The 23836-nt window shown below is 42.7% G+C and overlaps 1 protein-coding gene and 5 non-coding genes across 6 annotated transcripts in view; 5 read left to right on the top strand and 1 right to left on the bottom strand.

The window, feature by feature from the left end:
• Nucleotides 1–2440: 2440 nt before the first annotated feature.
• BLK (BLK proto-oncogene, Src family tyrosine kinase) overlaps nucleotides 2441–23836 on the bottom strand; it is a 96764-nt gene continuing 75368 nt past the window's right edge. Inside the window, exons 12-13 of the mRNA XM_089685912.1 lie at nucleotides 18561–18692; nucleotides 2441–4274 (exon numbers count right to left, since the gene is read on the bottom strand). Of these exons, the coding sequence (XP_089542038.1) occupies nucleotides 4072–4274; nucleotides 18561–18692 (335 nt within the window). The 3' untranslated portion in view covers nucleotides 2441–4071. The remainder of the gene's footprint in view (nucleotides 4275–18560; nucleotides 18693–23836) is intronic.
• Nucleotides 9124–9195, top strand: TRNAA-UGC (transfer RNA alanine (anticodon UGC)). The gene has a single exon. It is a non-coding gene; the product is annotated as a tRNA-Ala (tRNA).
• TRNAA-UGC (transfer RNA alanine (anticodon UGC)) lies at nucleotides 9562–9633 on the top strand. Its single transcript has one exon. It is a non-coding gene; the product is annotated as a tRNA-Ala (tRNA).
• TRNAA-UGC (transfer RNA alanine (anticodon UGC)) lies at nucleotides 13371–13442 on the top strand. Its single transcript has one exon. It is a non-coding gene; the product is annotated as a tRNA-Ala (tRNA).
• Nucleotides 13791–13862, top strand: TRNAA-CGC (transfer RNA alanine (anticodon CGC)). Its single transcript has one exon. It is a non-coding gene; the product is annotated as a tRNA-Ala (tRNA).
• TRNAA-UGC (transfer RNA alanine (anticodon UGC)) lies at nucleotides 15413–15484 on the top strand. Its single transcript has one exon. It is a non-coding gene; the product is annotated as a tRNA-Ala (tRNA).

Here is a 23836-nt window from a genome sequence, read left to right as displayed (position 1 = left end):
CCTTCTGTAAAATTGGTTAGATTTTGCTGCCATCTTTTGTCAGATATGGGAACTGCAGGGTACATTTTTGTTTTGTTTTGTCAGGTCCAATGACTAAATATTTTGAATTAGACAGCGCACATCTAAATAATTTAATTAGAAAATATACAATAATTATTAACAAAAATAACCATGGAAATGGCTTCTGATTTTTTTTTTTTTTGGATGGACTGTGTGGTAGACAGTAAAAATCAGTTGCCTTCAGACCCACATGTCACTCTCAGACAGAAACGAGCATTTCCCAACTATATAGGCCAAACCAGCTACAAAGTCTGGAGCACAGTACACAGCCATTGTAGATTGTTGCTGTCACTGATCTTTAAAAGCCTTAATGTTGAAGTTTATTCCGCTCATATTTTACCTTCCCTGGTTCCTCCCTCTTCATCAATACATTAAAGAAAAATTTTTTTTTTTAATTACGTATCACTGAGTCTCTGTGCTCCTCTATGCAATGTAGGCAAGTCATGGCTGGTGGAAATTGCTGTCAGTGGGCTGTACATAGCATCCTACCTTAGTACTGCTCTCAGGAGCCCTCAGTCCTGATGCAAAGGATGGATTCTTGGGAGGGGTTATGCAAATGTATTTTGCTTAGATGGGTGGATGTTGGTCTGGAGATCCATACATTGATACTGATTGTATTTGTATATATGCCACCCCGAGGAACACCCCCTCTGTATTGTGGCCTCCATGATTAACTGGAAGAAAGGAATTGCTGATAACCTGCATTTGTGTACATGTGATCAGCTGTGATTGGACACAGCTGATCACATGGTAAACAGCTACTGTCATTGGCCCTTTACCCTGATCGGTGATGCGCTGTGTCCGAGGGCATATAGGAGGACATCATATGGTGTCCTCCCAGAACCAGAATGGTCCCACCCAACCGTCATTGTACACTGATGGGCACTGATGAGGATGCACTGATTGGCACTGATGAGGAGGCACTGATGGATACTGATAAGGTGGCACTGATAAGCTGCACTGATGGGCACTGATGAAAAGGCACTGATAAGGCAGCACTGATGGGAACTGGTATGCAGTGTTGATGGGAAGCCATTAGTGCTGCCTTATGAGTGCCTTTTCATCAGTGGCCATCAGTGCCGCCTCATCACTGGCCATCAGTGCCGTCTCATCAGTGCAGCCTCATCAGTGCCAATCAGGGCAGCCTATCAGTGCAGCTTACCAGTACCCATCAGTGCAGACTATCAGTGCCCATCAGTGCAGCCTCATCATTGTCAATCAGTGCAGCCTATCAGTGCAGCTTACCAGTACCCATCAGTGCAGACTATCAGTGCCCATAAGCACAGCCTCATCAGCGCACATCAGTGAAGAAGAAAGATTACTTATTTGCAAAATTTTATAACAGAAACAAAGAAAAAGTGTTTTATCAACATTTTCTGTCTTTTCTGTTTAGCAAAAAATAAAAAACCCAGTGGTGATTAAATACCACCATCTATCTGTCCCAAAAAATAACAATTTAATATGGGTTCAGTGTCACATAATGGTGCAATTGTCATTCAAAGGGTGATAGCACTGAAAGCTGAAAATTGGCCTGGGCAGGAAGGGGGAAAAAGTGCCTGGTAGGCAAGTGGTTAAAAGAACTGGAATCAAGTGAATGAAAGGGGCAGGCCAGGGACAATCATGCTAAGGAAGAAAGAGATAGAAGATGTTGGACATCCTCCAGCCAGGAAATAAAACAGGCTCCATCTGAACACTTCCTGGGTACTTGTCTATAAATTCATAATATATTTTTGATATATTTAAATAAAACATATTACAAAAAAAATAATAATAATAAATATACATACACACACATATATATATATATATATATATATATATATATATATATATATATATAGAGTATATATATAAATAAATAAATCCAGTGAATTAACAGACAAGTACCCACTTCCTGTTATGGGGTGACAACTATCTCCCATCTGTGCTCCTGCGTTGTCACCCTGATACATGCGCTCCTAGTAGAGACCTCACATACCAACACACATTTCACAGGCATGTACCACCCTTGGCACAGTCCACAGTAATGATATACAGCTGACACTGGAGTGTATGAAGCAATGAAGTGACTGAAAGAGTCTGCAGGAGATCAGCAGCACTGAGATGATAAAAAAAGCATAAAAAGTACAAAAACTATATTTCAAGAGAAAAAATGGCAATGACAAAAGAAATGCTATCTATTTGGGGTATATACCTTGTTTAATTATCTGACTCCACTATTTTAGGATCTAATTGGTTGCTTGCAAATACTGTACTGTGTATAGCAGAGGTACCTGACTGGATATCATGTATATGTGTATTGCCCTCTCAGTCACTTTTTGAACTTTTTAAACCCACCTTTTGAGAAAAAAAATATATAAAAAAAACACATATACCTGAATGAGAAAGATATTGTATTTATTATTATTTGCTGGCATACATATAATATTAATAAAAACATGGCAAAATAGTGGGCAGCCCGCCGCCCTTCTAAAGCGTCGCAGCACTAGGTCACAGCCTAGGCGGAGGATCTGCTGATCACTCTGTATATTTAAAGGGGATGGATAATCAAGAATTGGAAAAAAAAAGCGCTTAGTAGATTGCTGAGGATTAACCTTATGGACAGAGATGTACAGTTTACTCATTAGTACCTTTTTTATCCCTAGGTTCACTGATAAGCGTTTTTTTCAGCGTTTTGGAGAAATGCACAGCAGCCCATTTAACATGATTTCCTATGGGACAGGTTCCCATCTCCGCGTTTTCATCCGGTGCCTTTTTTTGGAAAGGATTTTTTTTAACGCAAAAAGTTGCATTTTTGGTTCTATAGATTTCAATGGAAATGCTGCAGAACAGCATGTAGTGCATTTTTGCTGCGTTTTTGCTGCGTTTAAACCTGCCTAGCAAGAAGAAAAATTTAAAAAAAGGGGAAAAAAACATCAAAAACGTGGTAAAAACGCAACGCAGAAACGTCTCAAAGGCAAACTGCATAGGTGGGAATCTAGCCTATCTCAGGTAAAGCATAACTCTGGGCTCCTGCATCCTAAAATGTTCCCACCTGTAAATGTTATCTCTTTAGGCTGGTCATGTGACAAGCAGGGTACTCTTTGGATTTTCTGCAGTGGTAGGTGGTCTTCAGGGATACAGAAACTTTCATTGGCCTGATGACTTCAGGGTCAATCTCTGCACCATTACTCTGTAAGTGCTGTGTTGGCACCCCCTCTGGCTATAGGTCCATGACAGGGGTGGACTGACAACTCATGGGGCCCCCGGGCAATAGGGGATCATGTTGCCCCTGTGTCCTTGCCCAAACTAAAAAAATCCTATGAAAAAGGTACCAGGGGCATCTCATGGGGCCCACTATTGACCCTGGGCCCTCGGGCAGTTCCCGAGTTTCCAAATGGTCAGTCCGCCCCTGGTCCATGATGACCTGCACTCACAGGATGTCCTCAGTATTTTGCCGGACATCATTCAACCAGAAGACTGGGGACATCTAGGGGCAGAAAGGAATTACTGCAGGGAACAAAGCATCACAGCTGTAGCATCGTTGCTGCTTCTGCAGCTAAAGGAAATAGTGGTTCGGGGGTGGTAAAAGCACGTCTAAAGCTCAGTGTTTAAAACTCCCCCAACCTCACATGTGTCGAGCTGAAAGGGTTACTCTAGGCTCTACCTCTGGCATTATACTAGCAATCATAATCAGATAAAATTACAGGTTAAAATAAGATATTCCACCAGTCTCAACCCCTTGAATAAAAATGGTGCATGAGAAGTCCACAAATATAACCAGACATAATCAGATGATTCCTGAGGATGAAGGTGAGCACATATTATAAGACCACAGTAACTATGTAGTTGCGCTCATCGCCATCAAAGTTAATTCCTAATCTGACCAATCTAGATATTTTTTCCCAATATTACATGACGTGGAAGCCATATTGTTCAGGTCTCCATTGCTCTCATCCATAAGGCCAATGACACATTTCACAGAAGGTTTGCTACTCATTAATCTGTAAATCCAGGTAAAGTCAAAGTATCTCAAGGCTCGTCTTCATACTGCTTCTCTGTGGCTGTACCAAAATCTTCTAGAACCGACTGGAGGTACTCGAAGGTTGGCCTGTCGTCTGGCTTCTCTCGCCAACATTTCAGCATGATTTCATAAAGTTCTGTGGTGCAGTTCTCCGGGCAGGGAATGCGGTAACCCTGGTCTAGAAGCTGTATGACTTCGGGGTTGGACATACCTGAGGAAAGAAAGAAAACGAGTGATGAACCTCATTGAAGGGCTTGACCAGTGTTGTACAATGTGGAAGCCTTAGCATCACTATTGCTGTTGGAGGGATCTCTTTCCTCCGGTCATTTTTAGGCTGCTGATACTGACCATAATAAGGTGGCCTGAACTTTCTCCTCAATGGTGATGGCCAAGTTGAAAACAATTAGAAAGTGTGGGTAGAACAGTTGATGACATTTCCTCAAAAATGGAAAGGCACTTTGTAAGAAAAAATAATGATGTACCTCGAGAACTGCCCACTTTTGGAACATTCTGTGGGACAAAATGGGGGGGGACTTTCCTACAGAACAGCCTTTCTAAACCTTTTCAACACAGAGGAACCCTTGAAATACGTTTCCGGTCTCAGGGAACCCCTGCCAAAAATGTACTATATCTACAACTTATGAAACATTAATGAGATGGTGAGTGAGAAGAAGGCTCCGTACACTTGTGGTCATTGAGAAGAACCCCCTTAGAGATAGCTGAAAAGATCAATGGTGTCACTGGGAACTCATCTGAGAGGCAAAAATTGCTCAAGGAACCCCCATTTAATTTTTACAGGTACTTATACAGCACCATCAATTTATGCAGTGCTTTACATATACAGTATATTGTATATTCACATCAGTCCCTAACCCTCAAGTGGTGTACAGTCTAAGGAACCTAACTTATACATACTGTATTAGGGTCAATTTGGACAGGATCCAAATAGTCTAGCAGCATGCCTTTGGAGTGTGGGAGGAAGCCCATACAGGCACAGGGAAGACATGCAAAGTCCAGGCAGCTGGTGTTGTGGTTGGGATTTGAACCAATGACCATAGTACTGCCAGGTGGAAGTACTAACCACTTGGCCACTGTGCTGCCCCCTAGCAAGCTCTGGAGGGACCCAAGGGTTCCATGGAACCTTGGTTGAGAAACCTTGCTATAGAAAGAGGAGCACTTGGCATCTATGCCAGACAAACTGTATATATCATGTGGAAGACAAGAGAAAGAAACATTATAGAGTGACATACAATGCTCAGAAACTACCTTTAACCCTTCTATAGTAATTTAAAGCAATAATTCTAGGTCCATTATTCACAGTTAAAGTATATCTAAATGTAATACCCTGTTATAAATGTCTAATGCAGTATGTTGAAGCCAACACAAGATGGCAGTGTCCTGCAGAACAGTAACATTCACATGTTGAAGAACAGCCATATGGAACTTGTATGCTGAATTGCAGGACTTCACTAAGGAGCAGTGTAATTGGAAACTACAGTTCCCAGAGGAACTTTTGTGTGGCCGGGGGGCATATACTGTATATGTAAAAGCCCGGCAGACTGAGCAGGAAGTGAGAGGGGAGAGATTAAGAGAGGAGGAAGTGTGCTGACGGCTGGAGTATTGGACAAGAGCCAGAGTCAGAGAGGGAGGAGGAGTGGAAAATGTCTGCTGATCATCAGTCTTGCCACGCTGCCCAGCAAGCCAATCTGTAAGCAGAAGACCAGACAGGATGCAGAATCAGGACCAAATAGTCTGTGGGGGCCCCTATCTGCAGAGAAAGAAGGACCGCTAAGACTTGCCGGACATCATTGATTGGATGACAGAGTCCCATACACCAACTAACTAAGTGAACACTGACAATTTCATCACATCTGCTATCGACCTGCACATAGTTGCGGACATTACACATAGTTACCTATGTTCAGGGGCGGACTGACAATTCATGGGGACCACGGGCAATAAGGGATTAAGGGGCCCCTGTGTCCTTGCCAAAACTCAAAAAAGCTGATGAAAAAAGTACCAGGGGCATCTCATGGGGCCCCCTACTGACCCTGGGCCCTAGGGCAGTGCCCGAGTTTCCAAATGGTCAGTCTGCCCCTGGCTATGTTTGTGGCCTAGTTCTCCCAGCCACCATTGTTGGAACGCGTTTGCTTCACAGTCTCATCATCCAAGCTGACCGCAGGACACACAACTATGTCCTGCGGTCAGCTTTGATGACAACAGTGCGAGCTAAAACAACAATTTACCCTTCCCAGTTGAACAGGATTTCTATTACTGTTGCCTTTGGCCCTTGTCACCCAGAGAGTTGATCTTGCTCACAGATGCCTATGCCAACTGCTACACTTCACTACTTTGAATCTGTTCTTGTTTAGTGCCTTAAAGGGGACCTTGCATCAGTTCACTGACATTGAGAGAAGTACTTATTAACTATCATCTACACCTTAGATCATCTTCACACCAATTGGGCCCCAACTAGCGTGCAGAAGACTCCATATTGTTCTTAAAGGGACATTGGTTGATTATAGACGAGATCTCTCTTCATTTTCAAATCTAATCCTTGCCATCAGGTTCTGAGGACCCACAGTGAACTTACCTGTTTATTGAGAGTTATTCTCGCTCGCTGGGGATTTAACAGTCACTGCAGATTGGAGGCAGTGCATTATTCCTGAAAGCAGGCCTGCTAAGGGTTGCTGTTACTTTTTAATTCAAGTTGACAAGAGTGATTATATCTGCTGAATATACCAATGTTATTTTGTGCTTTTCGATCAAGCTACATTCAGATTCAATATCAACTTCATATTGGTTTACACTAACCTGTGTGTGAGTCCATTTTACAGTGGTGACTTATTCTGGTCACATGAGTACGGTGGTGTCAGCGGAGGTTGGGCTTTCAGAAAGAGGTTCAGATTGCCAGAGAACCCGAAAATGACCACGCAACCCTTAAGGGTGTAGTGCTATGTAAAGGAAACACTTTATTTTTGTAGTTTTGGATAGGTGGCAGACGGATTAGAACTTCTGTCCTTTTGTATTGCTGTCTCTGGTCCCTGTTAGGGAGATTCTCCCTCTCTATTTGTCCTGTTTACCATTATCACTTAGAGAGAAAGTGAAAGGAAATCTCACATTTGTGGTTGGGGTTTGTAAATTGCTGCTGAGATAAGGAGAAGAGCTGCTGCACCAGTTCTGGGAGAGGTGAACAGGGAGGAGCTGAGCTGCTGAGTCACTGCTGGGAGGGGGAACTGAGCTTACTGCTGGGAGGGGGAACTAAGCTTCTCAGTCACTGCTGGGAAGGGGAACTGAGCTTCTCTGTCACTGCTGGGAAGGGGAACTGAGCTTCTCAGTCACTGCTGGGAAGGGGAACTGAGCTTCTCTGTCACTGCTGGGAAGGGGAACTAAGCTTCTCTGTCACCGCTGGGAAGGGGAACTGAGTTTTTCAGTCACCGCTGGGAAGGGGAACTGAGCTTCTCTGTCACTGCTGGGAAGGGGAACAAAGCTTCTCTGTCACTGCTGGGAAGGATAACTGAGCTTCTCTGTCACTGCTGGGAAGGGGAACTGAGCTTCTCTGTCACTGCTGGGAAGGGGAACAAAGCTTCTCTGTCACCGCTGGGAAGGAGAACTGAGCTTCTCAGTCACCTCTGGGAAGGTGAACTGAGCTTCTCTGTCACCGATGGGAAGGAGAACTGAGCTTCTCAGTCACCGCTGGGAAGGGGAACTGAGCTTCTCAGTCACTGCTGGGAAGGGGAACTGAGCTTCTTAGTCACTGATGGGAAGGGGAACTGAGCTTCTCAGTCACTGATGGGAAGGAGAACTGAGCTTCTCAGTCACTGCTGGGAAAGGGAACTGAGCTTCTCAGTCACTGCTGGGAAGGGGAACTGAGCTTCTCAGTCACTGCTGGGAAGGGGAACTGAGCTTCTCTGTCACCGCTGGGAAGGGGAACTGAGCTTCTCTGTCACCGCTGGGAAGGGGAACTGAGCTTACTGTTGGGAGGGGAACTAAGCTTCTCTGTCACTGCTGGGAAGGGGAACTGAGTTTTTCAGTCACCACTGGGAATTGGAACTGAGCTTCTCTGTCACCGCTGGGAAGGGGAACTGAGCTTACTGTTGGAAGGGGAACTAAGCTTCTCTGTCACCACTGGGAAGGGGAACTGAGCTTCTCAGTCACCGCTGGGAAGGGGAACTGAGCTTCTCAGTCACTGCTGGGATGGGTAACTGAGCTTCCCATGTTTGGCATATTGATTGAACGAGTTGTCGATATTGTGTGTGTGCCAAATCTTGGTCTGTAAAGACCTGCTCTAAGTCTAGGTGCACACCTATGCAGGTTGTGTCTGAGGCGTTTCTGCATTGCATTCTGCGTTGTGTTTTTGCAGCATTTTTTTATGTGTTTTGCAATATTTTTTTTTTCATTTTTTAAAATTTTTTTAAACACAAAATGCATCAAAAACGTGGCAAAGCCGCATAAAAAAAATGCAGCAAAAACACAATACATGCTATTCTGCAACGTTCCTATTAAAGTCTATAGAACCAAAAACACAACGTTTTGTGTTAAAAAAAAGTCCCTGACCCTTTCCAAAAAATGCAGCGAGTGAAAACGCACAGGTGTAAACATGTACCATAGGAAATCATGTTAAATGGAAAATGCAAAATGAAAAACGCTGCTGAAAATGGTTAGGTGTGAACCTAGCTTTACTCAGGTGAAACAGTCCTCCTTGCTTCCACTAGGGGTCGCTGCTACCTACTTGGACAAACACGTGCTGCGTGTAAATGGAACGTCATTTTAAAAGTGTAAATACTTTCAATATAGAAGGACGGGAGAGGTTGAAGAGTTCCAATTTATTTTACTGAATATAATTATTTTTGTTTTATTTTCTAATATACATTTTCCTGCCACTATCTAAAGTCAAACATTCACTAGTCAGACCAATATTCAGATTATTTAAAAGGTAAAAGCACAAAATACAAATCAGATAATATATATTATATAGTAGAACATTAACCTCAGATTCATGTCATTGCTATGATTTGAAACTTGCCCTTTCATATAATCAAGTTTATAAGCATATGGAAGGGGATGTAGCTCAGTGGTAGAGCGCATGCTTTGCATGTATGAGGCCCCGGGTTCAATCCCCGGCATCTCCAACTTTTAGACAATGAAGTTTAATTGTCAATCAATGCTAATCATGTTTATGCTGTTCAAAGCAAAACAAGTAGGATTATCAAAGTATATAGAAGCTGCAAAATACTACTGGTCTGGCTGTGTTATGGATAAATGCCAATTCAATGACTAGAATAGGAGTTCAGCAAAGGAAATTCAAGAACAGGAGATAAGGGGAAATCTTCCATTGGGGGGGATCCTTGTTCTCTCTCCTACCAGCGGTGACCCCTGTCCTGCCCTCTGCCAGTGGTGACCCCTGTCCTCTCTCCACACCAGTCCCACCAAAAAAAACATTTTAAGTGCTCCAATTTTGCCCCACTCCAACAGCACTGAGCAGCATAGCTAAGGTAGGGGATGTAGCTCAGTGGTAGAGCGCATGCTTTGCATGTATGAGGCCCCGGGTTCAATCACTGGTATTTCCAGTTTTTTAAAAGGATGATATTCAATTGCCAAAAAAATTGTAATCATGTTTATTCAATTCAAAGAAAAGCACCTAAGGATTTCAAAAAGATGCGTCAGTCCTCTCATTGCTGGAACCACCACCTTTGATGGACTGGTGCATACACAGATGTGCTGGGAGGGGAAACTGAGCTTGTCAGTCACGGCTGGGAGGGGGAACTGAGCTTCTCAGTCACCGCTGGGAAGGGGAACTGAGCTTCTCAATCACCGCTGGGAGGGGGAACTGAGCTTCTCAGTCACCGCTGGGAGGGGGAACTGAGCTTCTCAGTCACCGCTGGGAAGGGGAACTAAGCTTCTCAGTCACCGCTGGGAGGGGGAACTGAACTTCTCAGTCACCGCTGGGAGGGGGAACTGAGCTTCTCAGTCACCGCTGGGAGGGGGTACTGAGCTTTTCAGTCACCGCTGAGAAGGGGAACTGAGCTTCTCAGTCACCGCTGGGAAGGGGAACTGAGCTTCTCAGTCACCGCTGGGAGGGGGAACTGAGCTTCTCAGTCACCGCTGGGAAGGGGAACTGAGCTTCTCAGTCACCGCTAGGAGGGGGAACTGAGCTTCTCAGTCACCGCTGGGAGGGGGAACTGAGCTTCTCAATCACCGCTGGGAGGGGGAACTGAGCTTCTCAGTCACTGCTGGAGGGAGGAATATATGGAGATGCTGTGGTATGCTGGAGTGCGGTTGCATTGTCCAGTCCTGTAATAGAATTACTGTGCTTTGTGTTAACTTCTGTACAAATATAGTTTTACTGTACGGTAATGTGACACCAAAGGTTTCAATACTAAACCATTGTGTGACCCTCTGGACATGTCAGAGGCCCCCCTATATTCACTGAATTGCCCACTACTGCTCTAAGGTGTTGGGCACGGCTTCAGAAGCAGGACTTACCCTTGAAGTCAGAGAGGGTGAGCGCCTAGTAACAAGGACAACCACAATCAGGCTGGCACAGAGAGGAGAATATTTGGGCTAACTATTAGCAACTACTAAGGCTGCATTCACACCTGAGTGACACAACACTTTTTTTGACATGTTTGTTGTCACATTTGTCACGAGACATCATAGAGCAGCCCTTTCACTTGAATGGGTTTCCCCATGCACTACAAAAGCAGCAAAGTAGCTCATAGAGCATTTTTTGGCACTCAGCCAAGCGTGTTTTGTGTTGTGAGTGTTGGCACTTATTTGTGCATTTTGTCAAAAATTGAAAAAACTGCTATCTGCGTTTAAGTTGCCTTTAAAAAATAATGACACCACAAGCATGATGCGTATTTTGCAACGTTTATGCGCATTTCCAAAAGTACAGCAGAAAAATGCATCTGTGCCCACATTCTCAGAATGCTAAGATGTGAATGCAGCCTTTCATTTTTCCAGGTCTCAGGAAGGACTGTTTAATGGTGACCACACACATTTCAATTAGCTGATCCATGTGTGATTTGATCAAAACAATCGAACAGCCATTTTATGAAATAATATTTTATGAATTTCGCTTTATTGATATGAATTATTACTTGTGCTGAACACTGAATTGCATTGTATGAATTTTCATGGTATGAGCTGTGAGCAGGGGCGGACTGACAACTCATGGGGCCCCCGGACAATAGAGGATCATGGGGCCCCTGTGTCCTTGCCCAAACTAAAAAAAGCCTATGAAAAAGGTACCAGGAGCATCTCATGGGGCCCCCTACTGACCCCGGCCCCTGGGCAGTGCCCAAGTTTCCAAATGGTCAGTCTGCCCCTGGCTGTGAGTCTATAAGGGGTAGTGCACTCATTTTTTTAAAATATTTATCATGAATTTTAGTCATTGGTAATGGATTCATATCACTTTTAGAGGATTTATGAAGATTTATGAATCCTTAAAGGGACAGCACATCTATTTTTGGTTTAAATTGTACATGAATATCTTGTATGTAGATTGCGAATTGGGTGCAACAGTCCTTATCTCACTAAGCGCAGGAATATTTTTGCTGGAAACTTTTGCGTTTATTTAATCGAACAGCAAAAACTTCCCTTCTGATCGATAGACTCAATTTCCCCAGGGTGGAATACCGATCGCTTTGCAATGATCGGCAGCACTGAGATACATTGCACATGAATACAATGGTATTTTGATCAAAACGATAATGGGATTACATGATAGAAACAGAGATGTGATCGATAATTTACAACTGTAAGTTATGATCTTATCTTAGCCATTGATTGAGACCCACCTCCCCCATGTTTGGCATATTGATTGAATGAGTTGCCGACTATAGATTGATTATTTCTATTGGTAAAGATCGATCAGAAATCAATCATTTATTGAAGCGTGTGTGGTCACCATAAGAGGTTCTCTTTAAGTATGTCATAAAATGGAGAACAATATTGTGTGTGGAAAATCGTCCTCAACCCATTGGCGCCGGCACCTCCTGGCCCTTTAAGGAGTTTTTGGTGCTGGAAGGTGGGGCGGGGTTTAGGGTCATGTGACCACCATAATTGGTTGTCACTGTGGTCATATAATTGGAAAGCTTTCCGTGAGGCGCCAGTAACTGTGCTAGGAGTGCGCAGGGCGTGCGCTCTTGACACGTGTTTGTTTACATCGGGTATTCAAATATGTGGCCTCTTGCTGTCAAGGCCCGGCCGCTGAGAGGCCACATATTTATGTACCGCCGGCACAAAGGAGTTAAAGCTCTTCAATAACTCTGGAGAGACATAATGAGGGCAGGATGCGGCTCAACTGACCCAATGCTTGGTAAAGTGTATGGCCTCAGCTTTCTACGATCTGCACAATGTAATTTGCATAGAGTCACTGTATGCTAGTTCTCATAAGACTGTAAATTGCAGCTATCTTGCCACAACTGGATCAGTTATAAAGATCACACTTGCATCGCTTAGTTTGGAGGCAGAACAATTATCAATGATATTGTGTGTGCCAAATCTTGGTCTGTAAAGATCTGCTCTAAGTCTAGGTTCACACCTATGCAGGTTGCGTTTGAGGCATTTCTGCATTGCATTCTGCGTTGTGTTTTTGCTGCATTTTTTATGCGTTTTGCACAATTTTTTTTCATTTTTTTAAATTCTTCTTGTTGCTAGGCAGATTTTAAACACAAAACGCATCAAAAAACGTGGCATAACCACATTAAAAAATGCAGCAAAAATGCAATACATGCTCCTATTAAAGTCTGTAGAACCAAAAACGCAACGTTTTGCATTCAAAAAGGTCCCTGACCCTTTCCAAAATACGCAGCGGGTGAAAACGCACAGGTGTGAACATGTCCCATAGGAAATCATGTTAAATGGACTGTACTGCGTTTCTGCAAAATGCTGCAGAAAATGGTTAGGTGTGAACCTGGGGTTACTCCGGTGAGACAGTCCTCCTTGCTTCCACTAGGGGTCACTGCTACTTACATGGACAAACACGTGCTGCCTGTGAACTGAAAGTCGTTTTAAAAGTGTAAATAGTTTCAATATAGAAGGACGGGAGAGGTTGAAGAGTTCCAATTTATTTTACTGAATATAATTATTTTTGTTTTATTTTCTAATATACATTTTCCTGCCACTATCTAAAGTCAAACATTCACTAGTCAGACCAATATTCAGATTATTTAAAAGGCAAAAGCACAAAATAAAAATCACATAACTTATATTATATAGTAGAACATTAACCTCAGATTTATGTCATTATTATGATTTGAAACTTGCCCTTTCACATCATCACATTTAGACACGTATGTAAGGGGATGTAGCTCAGTGGTAGAGCGCATGCTTTGCATGTATGAGGCCCCGGGTTCAATCCCCGGCATCTCCATCTTTTAAACAATGATGTTTAATTGTCAATCAATGCTAATCATGTTTATGCTGTTCAAAGCAAAACAAGTAGGATTATCAAAGTATATAGATGCAGCAAAATACTACTGGTCTGGCTGTTTTATGGATAAATGCCAATTCAATGACCTAGATAAGGAGATAAAGGGGAAATCTTAGATTGGGGGGGGGGCCTGTCCTCTCTGCTATCAGTGGTGACCCCTGTCCTGCCTCCTGCCAGTGGTGACCCCTGTCCTCTCTCCACACCAGTCCCACCAAAAAAACCTTTTTAAGTGCTCCAATTTTGCCCCACTCCAACAGCACTGAGCTGCACAGCAACCTCAACAAGAGAGGGGATGTAGCTCAGTGGTAGAGCGCATGCTTCGCATGTATGAGGCCCCGGGTTCAATCCCCGGCATCTCCAGCTTTTTAAAAGGATGATATTCAATTGTCAAAAAAATTGTAATGATGTTTATTCAATTCAAAGAAAAGCATGCAAGGACTTTAAAGAGATGCGTCAGTCCTCTCATTTCTGGAGCCTCCACCTTTGATGGCCTGGCGCCAGGGGTGTATTTGCCTAGGGCGACATCTTTCAGGGGGGCAGCTGCATTTTTCAGGGTGGCAACTCCACCCTCCTAAAGAAGGGATGGACGAAGAGACACACACAGCACGGGGACCAGGTGGGATCTGAGAGAGGCTGCGGGCTCCTTGATGGTGTATGCAGAGCCTGACTCTTGTTCCTGGGGATGTCTGGAGCTGTAAAGGTGAGTGTCTTCTCTCTCGCCAGGGTGGGGGGAGGGTTGCCAATGTATGGGGGGCGGTGGTAGTGAAAGGCTGTCTTCTCGGGTGGGGGGGCACTCTTCGTGGGGGAGGGGGGGTTGTCGGTGTCAGGGTCTCTCTCCGTAGGGGGCAGGGGAGCCAATTCTTGTGTTGCTTAGGACAGCACAAATCCTAAATACACCACTGCCTGGCGCCTGCACACATGTGTTGAGGCCAGGGGTGGACTGACCATTTGGAAACTCGAGCACTGCCCGAGGGCCCGGGGTCAGTAGGGGGCCCCATGAGATGCCCCTGGTAACTTTTCCATAGGCTTTTTTGAGTTTGGGCAAAGACACAGGGGCCCCATGATCTCCTATTGCCCGGGGGCCCCATGAGTTGTCAGTCCACCCCTGGTTGAGGCGTTCTGCCTATCCTTCAGGATCTGGTCGATCGATGTGGGTGCATAAACAGCACACCAGCACAAAGGCACGAGAAATCAGGTTTGGTCTGCGCAAGCACCGATTCTCGGGTAATATATTGTGTTTGTGTGCCCTAAAATTAACTTTAATATATTTTTTACTGAAATTTAGAGTACATTTTTTACAATTGTGTGTATAATATTGGAACTTCCATTATTTTATTCCTCAGGGCCTCTGCTTTCAGAAAATATTTATTATTTGGAGGGGGTAGGGGACGGTAATCTTCATGCCTAAAATATTTTTTTAAAATATGTGTTTTAAAAAAAATGCAGAAATGGCTCTGGAAGGCTACTTTCACAGTGAGGAGTTTTAGAAGTGTTTCTGCGTTGAAAAAAAGTCTCAAGAAAAATGCTTCCCTATGTATGTGAATGTATATCTATGTATGTTTTCACACTGAAGTGCTGCGCTTGCGGTGTGGTGTAAGGCTACTTTCACACTGATCTGCCGCAAAAACACAGCAAAAACGCATAGGCGTTTTTACCGCGCTTTTGCCGCACTTTCTCAGCATTTTTAAAGGACACGTGACTTGAAAACTGCACAGAAAATGCTTCTCAGGGGCGTTTTTCAGACATTTTACAAGGCAAAAATAAGAACAACAATCACACAATACTTTTGTTTGATAATATTTAGTTTAAATGCAGTAGAACACATCCCCAGATTCATCTCATTTTTGCATTTGGGGGGGGGGGTTACCCTTTAAGTTCAGGAATGGATATTTTTAGCTTTCTTACTAGAAGGGGATGTAGCTCAGTGGTAGAGCGCATGCTTTGCATGTATGAGGCTCTGGGTTCAATCCCTGGCATCTCCAGCTTTTGAAAGATGATGATCACTTGATGAATAATGCGAATCGTGTTAATTCATTTAAATGAGAAAACTCATAATGTTGTGAGCTCATCCGCTCACAATACTTTTACTGCAGGCAGGAGCTACAGGCTAGGCAATGTTCTCGTACATCGCTGCCTGTTTTTCGGGTGTGTGTGCTCGCCCCCTGCTGACCACAGCTCTGATTGGACACAGCACGAGTTTGTCAGCAGGTTTCAGCCAATTATTTTGGCTGTATACCTGCTGATCGGCTGTGGCAAATCACAGCACAGAGTTTTGCATTTTCAGTAAAAAAGAGCACAAATGGTCTGGGGAAGCAAATTACATAAAAAAGAGAAAAGAGGGTTTGTGGACAGTTGGGGGGGGATGGGGGGGGGGAATGTGGGTTCTGGGGGGGTGGTTTAGGTTGGGGGGGTAGTTTAGACATCGAGGTGTGTGGAGGTTCCACATATTTGCGATGTATGTCATACACTTTTTATTCAATAACTGGTAATAAAGGTAGCCTGTTGGGTGTTCATGCCTTTTTTTTCTCTTTTTTATGCAACTGTACACAGGTAGCGATCTGGTTGTTTCTTCTCCCAGAATTCAAATCTGCTATGGGGGCAACCGCTGCGTCGTGTGTCCATTCACAGCTTGGCCCCGACCCCTCCCTTTCCTCATTGGCTGACTGGCTGTGATTGACAGCAGCGGAAGCCATAGATTCAATGAGGAGGCAGAGACCTGGGACAGCTGAGGCTGTTGTGCTCATTGCTGGATCTCCATGGGGCTCAGGTAAGTATTGAGGGGACTGGGGGCACTGCTGGCTGCACACAGAAGGTTTTTCACCTTCATGCATAGAATACATGAAGGTAAAAAACCTTGCGCCTTTAGAACCTCTTTAATGTCACCACCGCGATCCTGCCAAACGGATGCACTTTTTTTGGAGAGCTACATGTGTGAGTTTATGTGTGTTCAGACATGTGCGATTCATTTCATTACAAGTTTAAATTCGGACAACATTTTTGTTATTCGGATGTCTCCGAATCTTTAAATCATAATAGTAAAGAATTTCAACAAATACACAATAAATGATACGAAAACAACAAATTCATTGGTTTCATTCAGATGACATGATGCAATAGTTTGGGCCTTTTTTCAATGTTTGAAGCATCCAAAACAAAATACCAAATGATCCAAATTGTTTTGGCTTTATTCGGATGAGATTGTCGCGGTAGCCTTTGACTCTTGGATAATAATCAGTCGATTCTTTTTTTGCATTAACATTTTTCATTTTGATAAAAAATTCACTATATATGAAATGGAAACATGTTGCAAAAAAAAAAAAAGTATGATAGTGAAATAAGATGATTCCTAATTTATATGTTCAGGTTGGATGGAGGTGGAGCCATCAGATTCTCTGAAGCATAACATAATGAATGAATCCGAAATTATTTTCGTTCCATTCGTTACTTTCCTTACAGTCAATATCGTTTTATTTCTCTTTGTAGGTTGGACTAGCAGGGATGACTCAGGGTACATAAGTAATCTCCTTAACCACTTCCCATCTGGCCAATGTACATAAACGGCCAGACGGGAGCAGTGCCGAAGCGGGTTGCTGTTTATAAACGGCCCCCGCAATCACTGCCTGTGAACGCTCCCTGGGAGTGCGCGGCACTGCGTTCTGGTGCCCGCTGTGTCAGGAGAACACAGATCGCTGTACGGGACCTCTGTGTGAGGGCCCGATTCATGTGATCACTGGTTGGCCAATCAGTGATCACATGGAGAGTAGTAAACAAGATGTCGCTTCCTGGCATCATTGCCTACTACTTGTGAAATCTGTGAATGATCACAGGGATCACATGGTACAGGGCTATTCACAACAGCCTTGTACCATGTGACAAGCTGTGACCAATCACAGCTCACACAGTATTTCTTAATGGCTGTAAGAATGCAGCCAGAGAGAAAGAGAAATTATTGCTTTTCCAGCCTTTATGGGTATAAAAGCAATCAGTGTAAAAAAAAAAAATCTTCATCACTCCCCACAGGGTGATGGTATGTTAAAAAAAAACACATAAATATTAATATAAAAAAAATTAAAATGTAAAAACATTTTTGAAAAAATATAATTTTTGGTTATAAACTAATTTGAGTTATTTTTTTTTTTTACTAAAAAGATAGCTGAATACATTTTGGCCAAGATTTATGAGGAAAGATTATTTATTTGCAAAAGAAAAACGCTTTTTTTTCAAAATGTTTGGACTTTTTCATTAATATAGCAAAAAAATAAAAATACCACCAAAATAAAGTTTTATCTGTCTCAAAAAAAAAATGCAAAAAAATTCATATGGGTACAGTGTTGCATGACCGCGCAATTGTCTTTCGAAGTGTGATAGCACTGAAAGCTGATAATTGGCCAGGACAGGAAGGGGGTGAAAGTGTCCGGATTTGATGTGGTTAAATAACAATTGAACACATTAAAATGAATATAGCCAATCTTCCGAAATAACTTCTGAAAATACGAACAGCGAATATACAAAACGAATCCGAAAATAAATTAAACGAATTCCGAAAAGGAATCCTTCTAACATAAAGAATGAATCGGAAACAAAATTTTTCCTTGTGCACATCTCAACATGCGTTCATGCATTGCACAAATGTGAGCAGAGACTTTTCGTCTTTATGGAGGCTGCATTGTACACAGGGACAGAGTCATGCTGGAGCAGAAACAAGTCTTCCCCAAACTGTGGGAAACACAAAATTCTCTACCAGGGGCGGACTGACAACTCATGGGGCCCCCGGGCAATAGGGGATCATGGGGCCCCTGTGTCCTTGCCCAAACTCAAAAAAGCCTATGAAAAAGGTACCAGGGGCATCTCATGGGGCCCCCTACTGACCCAGGGTCCTCGGGCAGTGCCTGAGTTTCCAAATGGTCAGTCCGCCCCTGTTCTCTACATTATCTTTGTATGATGCAATATTTACAGTACCCTCAGCTAGAAACACCTGAACCCAGTCATTGGAAGGGTGACGTCTGGCTGTATAGTGCAGCATATCATACGAATGAATCGTTTAGTACATAGATTTACCTGCATAGGGAATGCGACCAAAGGTGACAATTTCTATGAGTAGAATCCCAAATGACCACACGTCTGACTTTATCGTAAATATTCCAAAGTTAATGGCTTCTGGAGCCGTCCATTTGATGGGGAATTTTGTGCCTGCAGTTTAAAATAAAGAAATTTACTTTTTTCAATCCTATTCTGGTATTTCTGTACATTGAAGAAAATAGAAAAGGAAAATGTGTAACAAAGGGTGAATCGTTAAACCCTCAGGTGAGTTATACACTTAAGGTGGGAATACACGATTAGAAAATCGACCGATCGGTCATCCGACGACCAAGAGGCGTTCATTTGTTGGTCGAAATCGTGGCCCACATTAACCAATCTAAAAAAATAGTTTGTTCGGGCAATATGTAGTGTTGACGTCTTCCCTACAAGTGGAAGTGATGCGGTGTGCGTGTGACCTTGTAGCCACGCCCTTCCGGCCAGAACAAGCGATATACACAGCAATTACCAGCAATGAGTATAATATAGTTTATTACATGACCTATATACATAAATAGTGATATATAAAATATAATCTGCACAATTCTGGTTTCATTATCTCATTAGGCCAATCTACTTTTAACATTTGGATTTTTCGTTTGTGTTTACAAAGATTCTTTGGACATAAACATCTGAGTCATCTTCTGTTTCCACTCATGCGTGATAGCGCTTGATAGATTTTTTTTGTACGACCGTCATACCACCGCAATTGGTCATTCGTATGTGAAACGACAACATTTTTCACTGTTGTTCAACCGGATTTTTTTGTTCACAATATTGTTATTGGTTAAAACATCCTGCTCATCAACGAAGAGAAAATCGTTTGATCAGTGGTTCCGCTGATCGTGTGTACGGGGCATTACTGTGTATGCAGCTTCTTCATCTTGCCTATGTTCCAGTTTAACCATTTCCCAACTTCCCTATAGCAGAACCACTGCTACAGGGCTAGCATGGCTGCCCAAAATCACATATATATATACGTGATTTTGCATTTCTAGATAGGGGTGCGCACGCGCGCTGCCCTACCCGCACCGTCATTGGCGGCTACAGATGTCAATCATCAGGTCCCAGCTGGAGATTCCCTGCCAGCACCTGGCGATCACTGAGTATCACTGACAGGGGAGAGACCTGTGTGTGAACAACTGCACATCAGAGAAATACACAGCAGTATGTTTCCGTAGTAAAACACACACAGCACATCATGTAAAACAGCACACAGTTAACCCTTTGATCGCCCCAGATGTTAACCCCTTCCTACCCAGTGTCATTAGTACAGTGTCAGTGCTTTTTATTAGCACTGGTCACTGTATTAGTGTCATTGGGATGTCAGTTGCAGGTCACTGTATTAGTGTCATTGGGATGTCAGTGGCAGTTTGTCAGTTCCCCCCCTCCCCCAGTGTCAGAATGCCCACCGCTGTCCCGCTATAAGTCTCTGATCGCCGACTAGCATAAAAAAAACAAATCCAGTATATATACCACCATTTGTTGATGCCATAACTTTCACGTAAACCAATTAATTTACACGTATTGGGATTTTTGTGTATCAAAGACATGGAGTAGATTACATTTTGGCCTACATTTATGATGACATTTTAGTTTTTACATTTTTTTTACTGGATATGTTTTATAGCAAAAAGTCAAAAATATTGTTTTTCTTTCAAAATTGTCAGTCTTTTTTTGCTTATAGCACAAAAAATAAAAAACACAGAGGCAATCAAATACCACCAAAAGAAAGCCTTATTTGTGGGGGAAAAAAGGAAATAAATTTTATTTGGGTGCAGCATTGCATGATCGCGCAATTGTCAGTTAAAGTAACGCAGCACCGTATCGCCAATAATGGCCTGGTCAGGAAGGGGGGTAAATCTTCTGGAGGGCGAATGGTTAATTTTTTCGAGCAGTGTATATGTTTTTGTAGCAGAGGCCCTAGAGAATAAAATAACAGTTGCTGCAATTTTTTGTCACATGGTATTTTTGCGCAGCAATTTTTAAAACGCAATTTCTTTGGAAAAATACTTTAATGAATTAAGCGGGGCCACTTCTAAAAGTAATCTAGTGGTGAATCTGCCGCTCAGACCACTTTTATCTAAAAGGGAATCACCGGCTGAAAAAAACAATACCAGGGTTAAGACACTTTACTGCAGCTGTAACCCCGATATTCCACTCCCAACCGAGGACATCTTTACATCTTTTGTCTATGGCCCAGATGGGAAGTGGTTAAGCTGTTGTCATGACTGCTGCCCCAGGTTTCCTGTGTCAGGGTGGATCCTTTCTTATTGACTCCTCCTATGGAGTCACCCTTGAATACAGGAACTACAGTTGTGCATCAGTAGAAACACACAGACCCATAGCCTAGGATTTCAAGGCACTCCCTTGTTCCTCCCCCTTCCCTTCTTCAAACTAACTGACACCAGACTGCTATGTCCACACTTTCCCGTGAAGACCAAAAGTTCAGGGAAGCAGCACTGAGAGAACAGGAGCCAGTAACATTGAAATTTCTAAACTGCAAGTGCTGGGGTAAGAGTTTTAATGAATAGTTCACCAGGGAATGGTTATTTTATTGTGCTCAATGTGTTAAACTAAAAAAAAAATCCTGAGGGTCTATTACTACTTTAAAACCAGTACCTGTATTTTATTTTAACCACTTGCCGCCCAGCCACTGTATATATACGGCGGCAGGGCGGCACTCGCAGGCAAAACCACGTTTTAAAACGTGTGTTTTGTAAACAAATACGGAGCGCGCGAGAGGCGCGCCGCCGCCCTATCTGTCCCGCTGATCACCGCCGCAGATGTGAGTCGCCGGGTCACAGCCAGTCCTTAGCGGCTGTTTCCCGGCGATCGGCGGCAAACAGTGACAGAGAACACAGCTTCAGTAGCTGTGCTGTCTGTCACTTTCCTGTCAGCTCGAGGATGAGCTGATCGAGAAAGAATAGTTTCTCTCTCTCGATCAGCCTTGTCCCGTCCAGTACACACCCCCGCCCCCTAGTAAAACACTCCCCTCACTCCTATAACCCTTCCCTGCAAAATAAAGTTAACCCCTTGCTCCCCATTGCCATTAGTACAGTGTCAGTGTTGTTTTTTTTTGCACTGATCACTGTATTAGTGTTTTTGGGGATGTCAGTGACCCCAAGTCAGTACCCCGTAATGTCAGAATGTCCGCCGCCGCAGTCCCGCAGTCCCGCCATAAGTCGCTGGTTGCTGTCATAAGTCCCTGATCGCCGCCATAATTCGCTGATCGCCGCCATTATTAGTATAAAAAAAACCTAAAAATCCCAGTATCTTTCCCGCCATTTGTAAACGCTATAACTTTCACGTAACCCAATTAATTTACATGTATTGGGTTTTTTTTTTTTAGCAAAGACGTGTCGCAGAATGCATTTTGGCAGAAATTTATGACTAAATTTGATTTTTGCATTTTTTTTTACTGGACATGTTTTATAGCAAAAAGTCCAAAATATTGGTTTTTTTTCCTCAAAATTGTCAGCCTTTTTTTTATAGCGCAAAAAATAAAAACCGCACAGGCGATCAAATACCACCGAAAGAAAGCTCAATTTGTGGGGAAAAAAAAGGATGTAAATTTCGTATTGCATGACCGCGCAATTGTCCATTAAACTAGCGCAGCGATGTATAGCAGAAAAATGGCGTAAATTGCAGTATCTATACCATAGTTTGTAGACGCTATAACTTTCACACAAAGCAATCAATATACACTTATTGGGATTTTTTTTTACCAAAAACATGTAGCAGAATACATTTTGGCCTAAATTTATAACCAACTTTGAGTTTACTATATATTTTTTATAGCTGAAAGTAAAAAATATTGTTTTTCTTCAAAATTTTTGGCCTTTTTTTGTTTATAGCATGAAAAATAAAAAGCGCACAGGTGATCAAATTACACCAAAAGAAAGTTCTATTTGTGTGAAAAAAAGGACATAAATTTCGTTTTGGTGCAGCATTGCATGACCGCGCAATTATCAGTTGAATTAGTGCAGCGCCGAGTAGCAAAAAGAGGCCTGGTCATTAAGGGGGGTAAATCCTCTGGAGCTCAAGTGGTTAAATGTTTCAAAGAAAATATTGTTTCTTATAGGGATGAAATTTAGGTTTGGGTTGTTCTGCAAAACACTGCACAAACAGTCCAAATTTGATCATTCAAATTCTCACCTGTTAAAAAAAGCAACAGCGAGGGAATCCAGGCAGGCATGTCAATCAGCAAATTCCAAAGTGAGGGTAAATCTCCTCTTTCAGGAACAGCTGTCAGCTAAAGTCCCTATGTGTGCATTAATGCTGCATTCACATCTCCGCATCACGTGAATGTGAATTTTTTTGTGCATTTTTTATTAACCCCTAGATAACCCATAGTAGCCCTATTTTACTCCCTCCTTTTCCGTTCTCTACTGCTGTGAAAAAGTATTTGTCCCCTTCCTAATTTTTTGTAAAAAAAATGTTTCCATATTTGCCACACCTAAATGATCCAGATCATCAAACAAATTTTAATAATACACAAAGATAATCCAAGCAAATATAAAATGCAGTTTTTATGATGATTTCATTTATTAAGGGAAAAAAAGCTATCCAAACTTGCCTAGCCCTATGTGAAAAAGTAACTGCACCCCCCCCCCCTTTCTAAGTCATGAATGAACTGGGATTAACCACATTTTTGGAAAGCTGTTAAATTTCACATGCCATACCAAAGCCTGATTACCGCCAGACCTTTTGAGTCAAGAAATCACTTAAATAGAAGATGTCTGACAAAGTGAAGCATGCGAAGAGATTTCGAAAAGCAAACATTATGCCGTGATCTAAATGTAGCCAGGTGCTAGCTACAATAATATGAATGCAGTGGGTATTACCTTCATTGCTGCAGACTGTTCCAGTTCTCCCTCTAGTGCTGTACTCAGACTAATGATAATAATAAAGTGCACTTTCACTTTATTATTATCTTTTATTATTATCATTTGTTTGTTTGGTGGAGACAAAGGGTTTGCTACATTGTGCCAGCTGCTGCTTACATTTGTTTCTTGCGCTCACTAGCCATTATTATCAATGTACTCAGACTGCTTGCATCATATTCCTGAGCCCAGAAGCAAAGCACAGTAGGACTAGTACAGTGCCTTGAAAAAGTATTCATACCCCTTGACATTTTCCACATTTTGTCATGTTACAAATGTATTTTATTGGGATTTTATGTGACAGACCAACACAAAGTGGCACATAATTGTGAAGTGGAAGGAAAATGATAAATGGTTTTCAACATTTTTTAC

The sequence above is a fragment of the Staurois parvus genome, unplaced genomic scaffold (assembly GCF_062004578.1).
Source record: "Staurois parvus isolate SC_StPar_1 unplaced genomic scaffold, SC_StPar_1.0 ptg000388l, whole genome shotgun sequence".
Classification (NCBI taxonomy): domain Eukaryota; kingdom Metazoa; phylum Chordata; class Amphibia; order Anura; family Ranidae; genus Staurois; species Staurois parvus.
The sequence above is the reverse complement of the archived record's forward strand: the minus strand, read 5'-3'. Positions and strand labels throughout refer to the sequence as shown.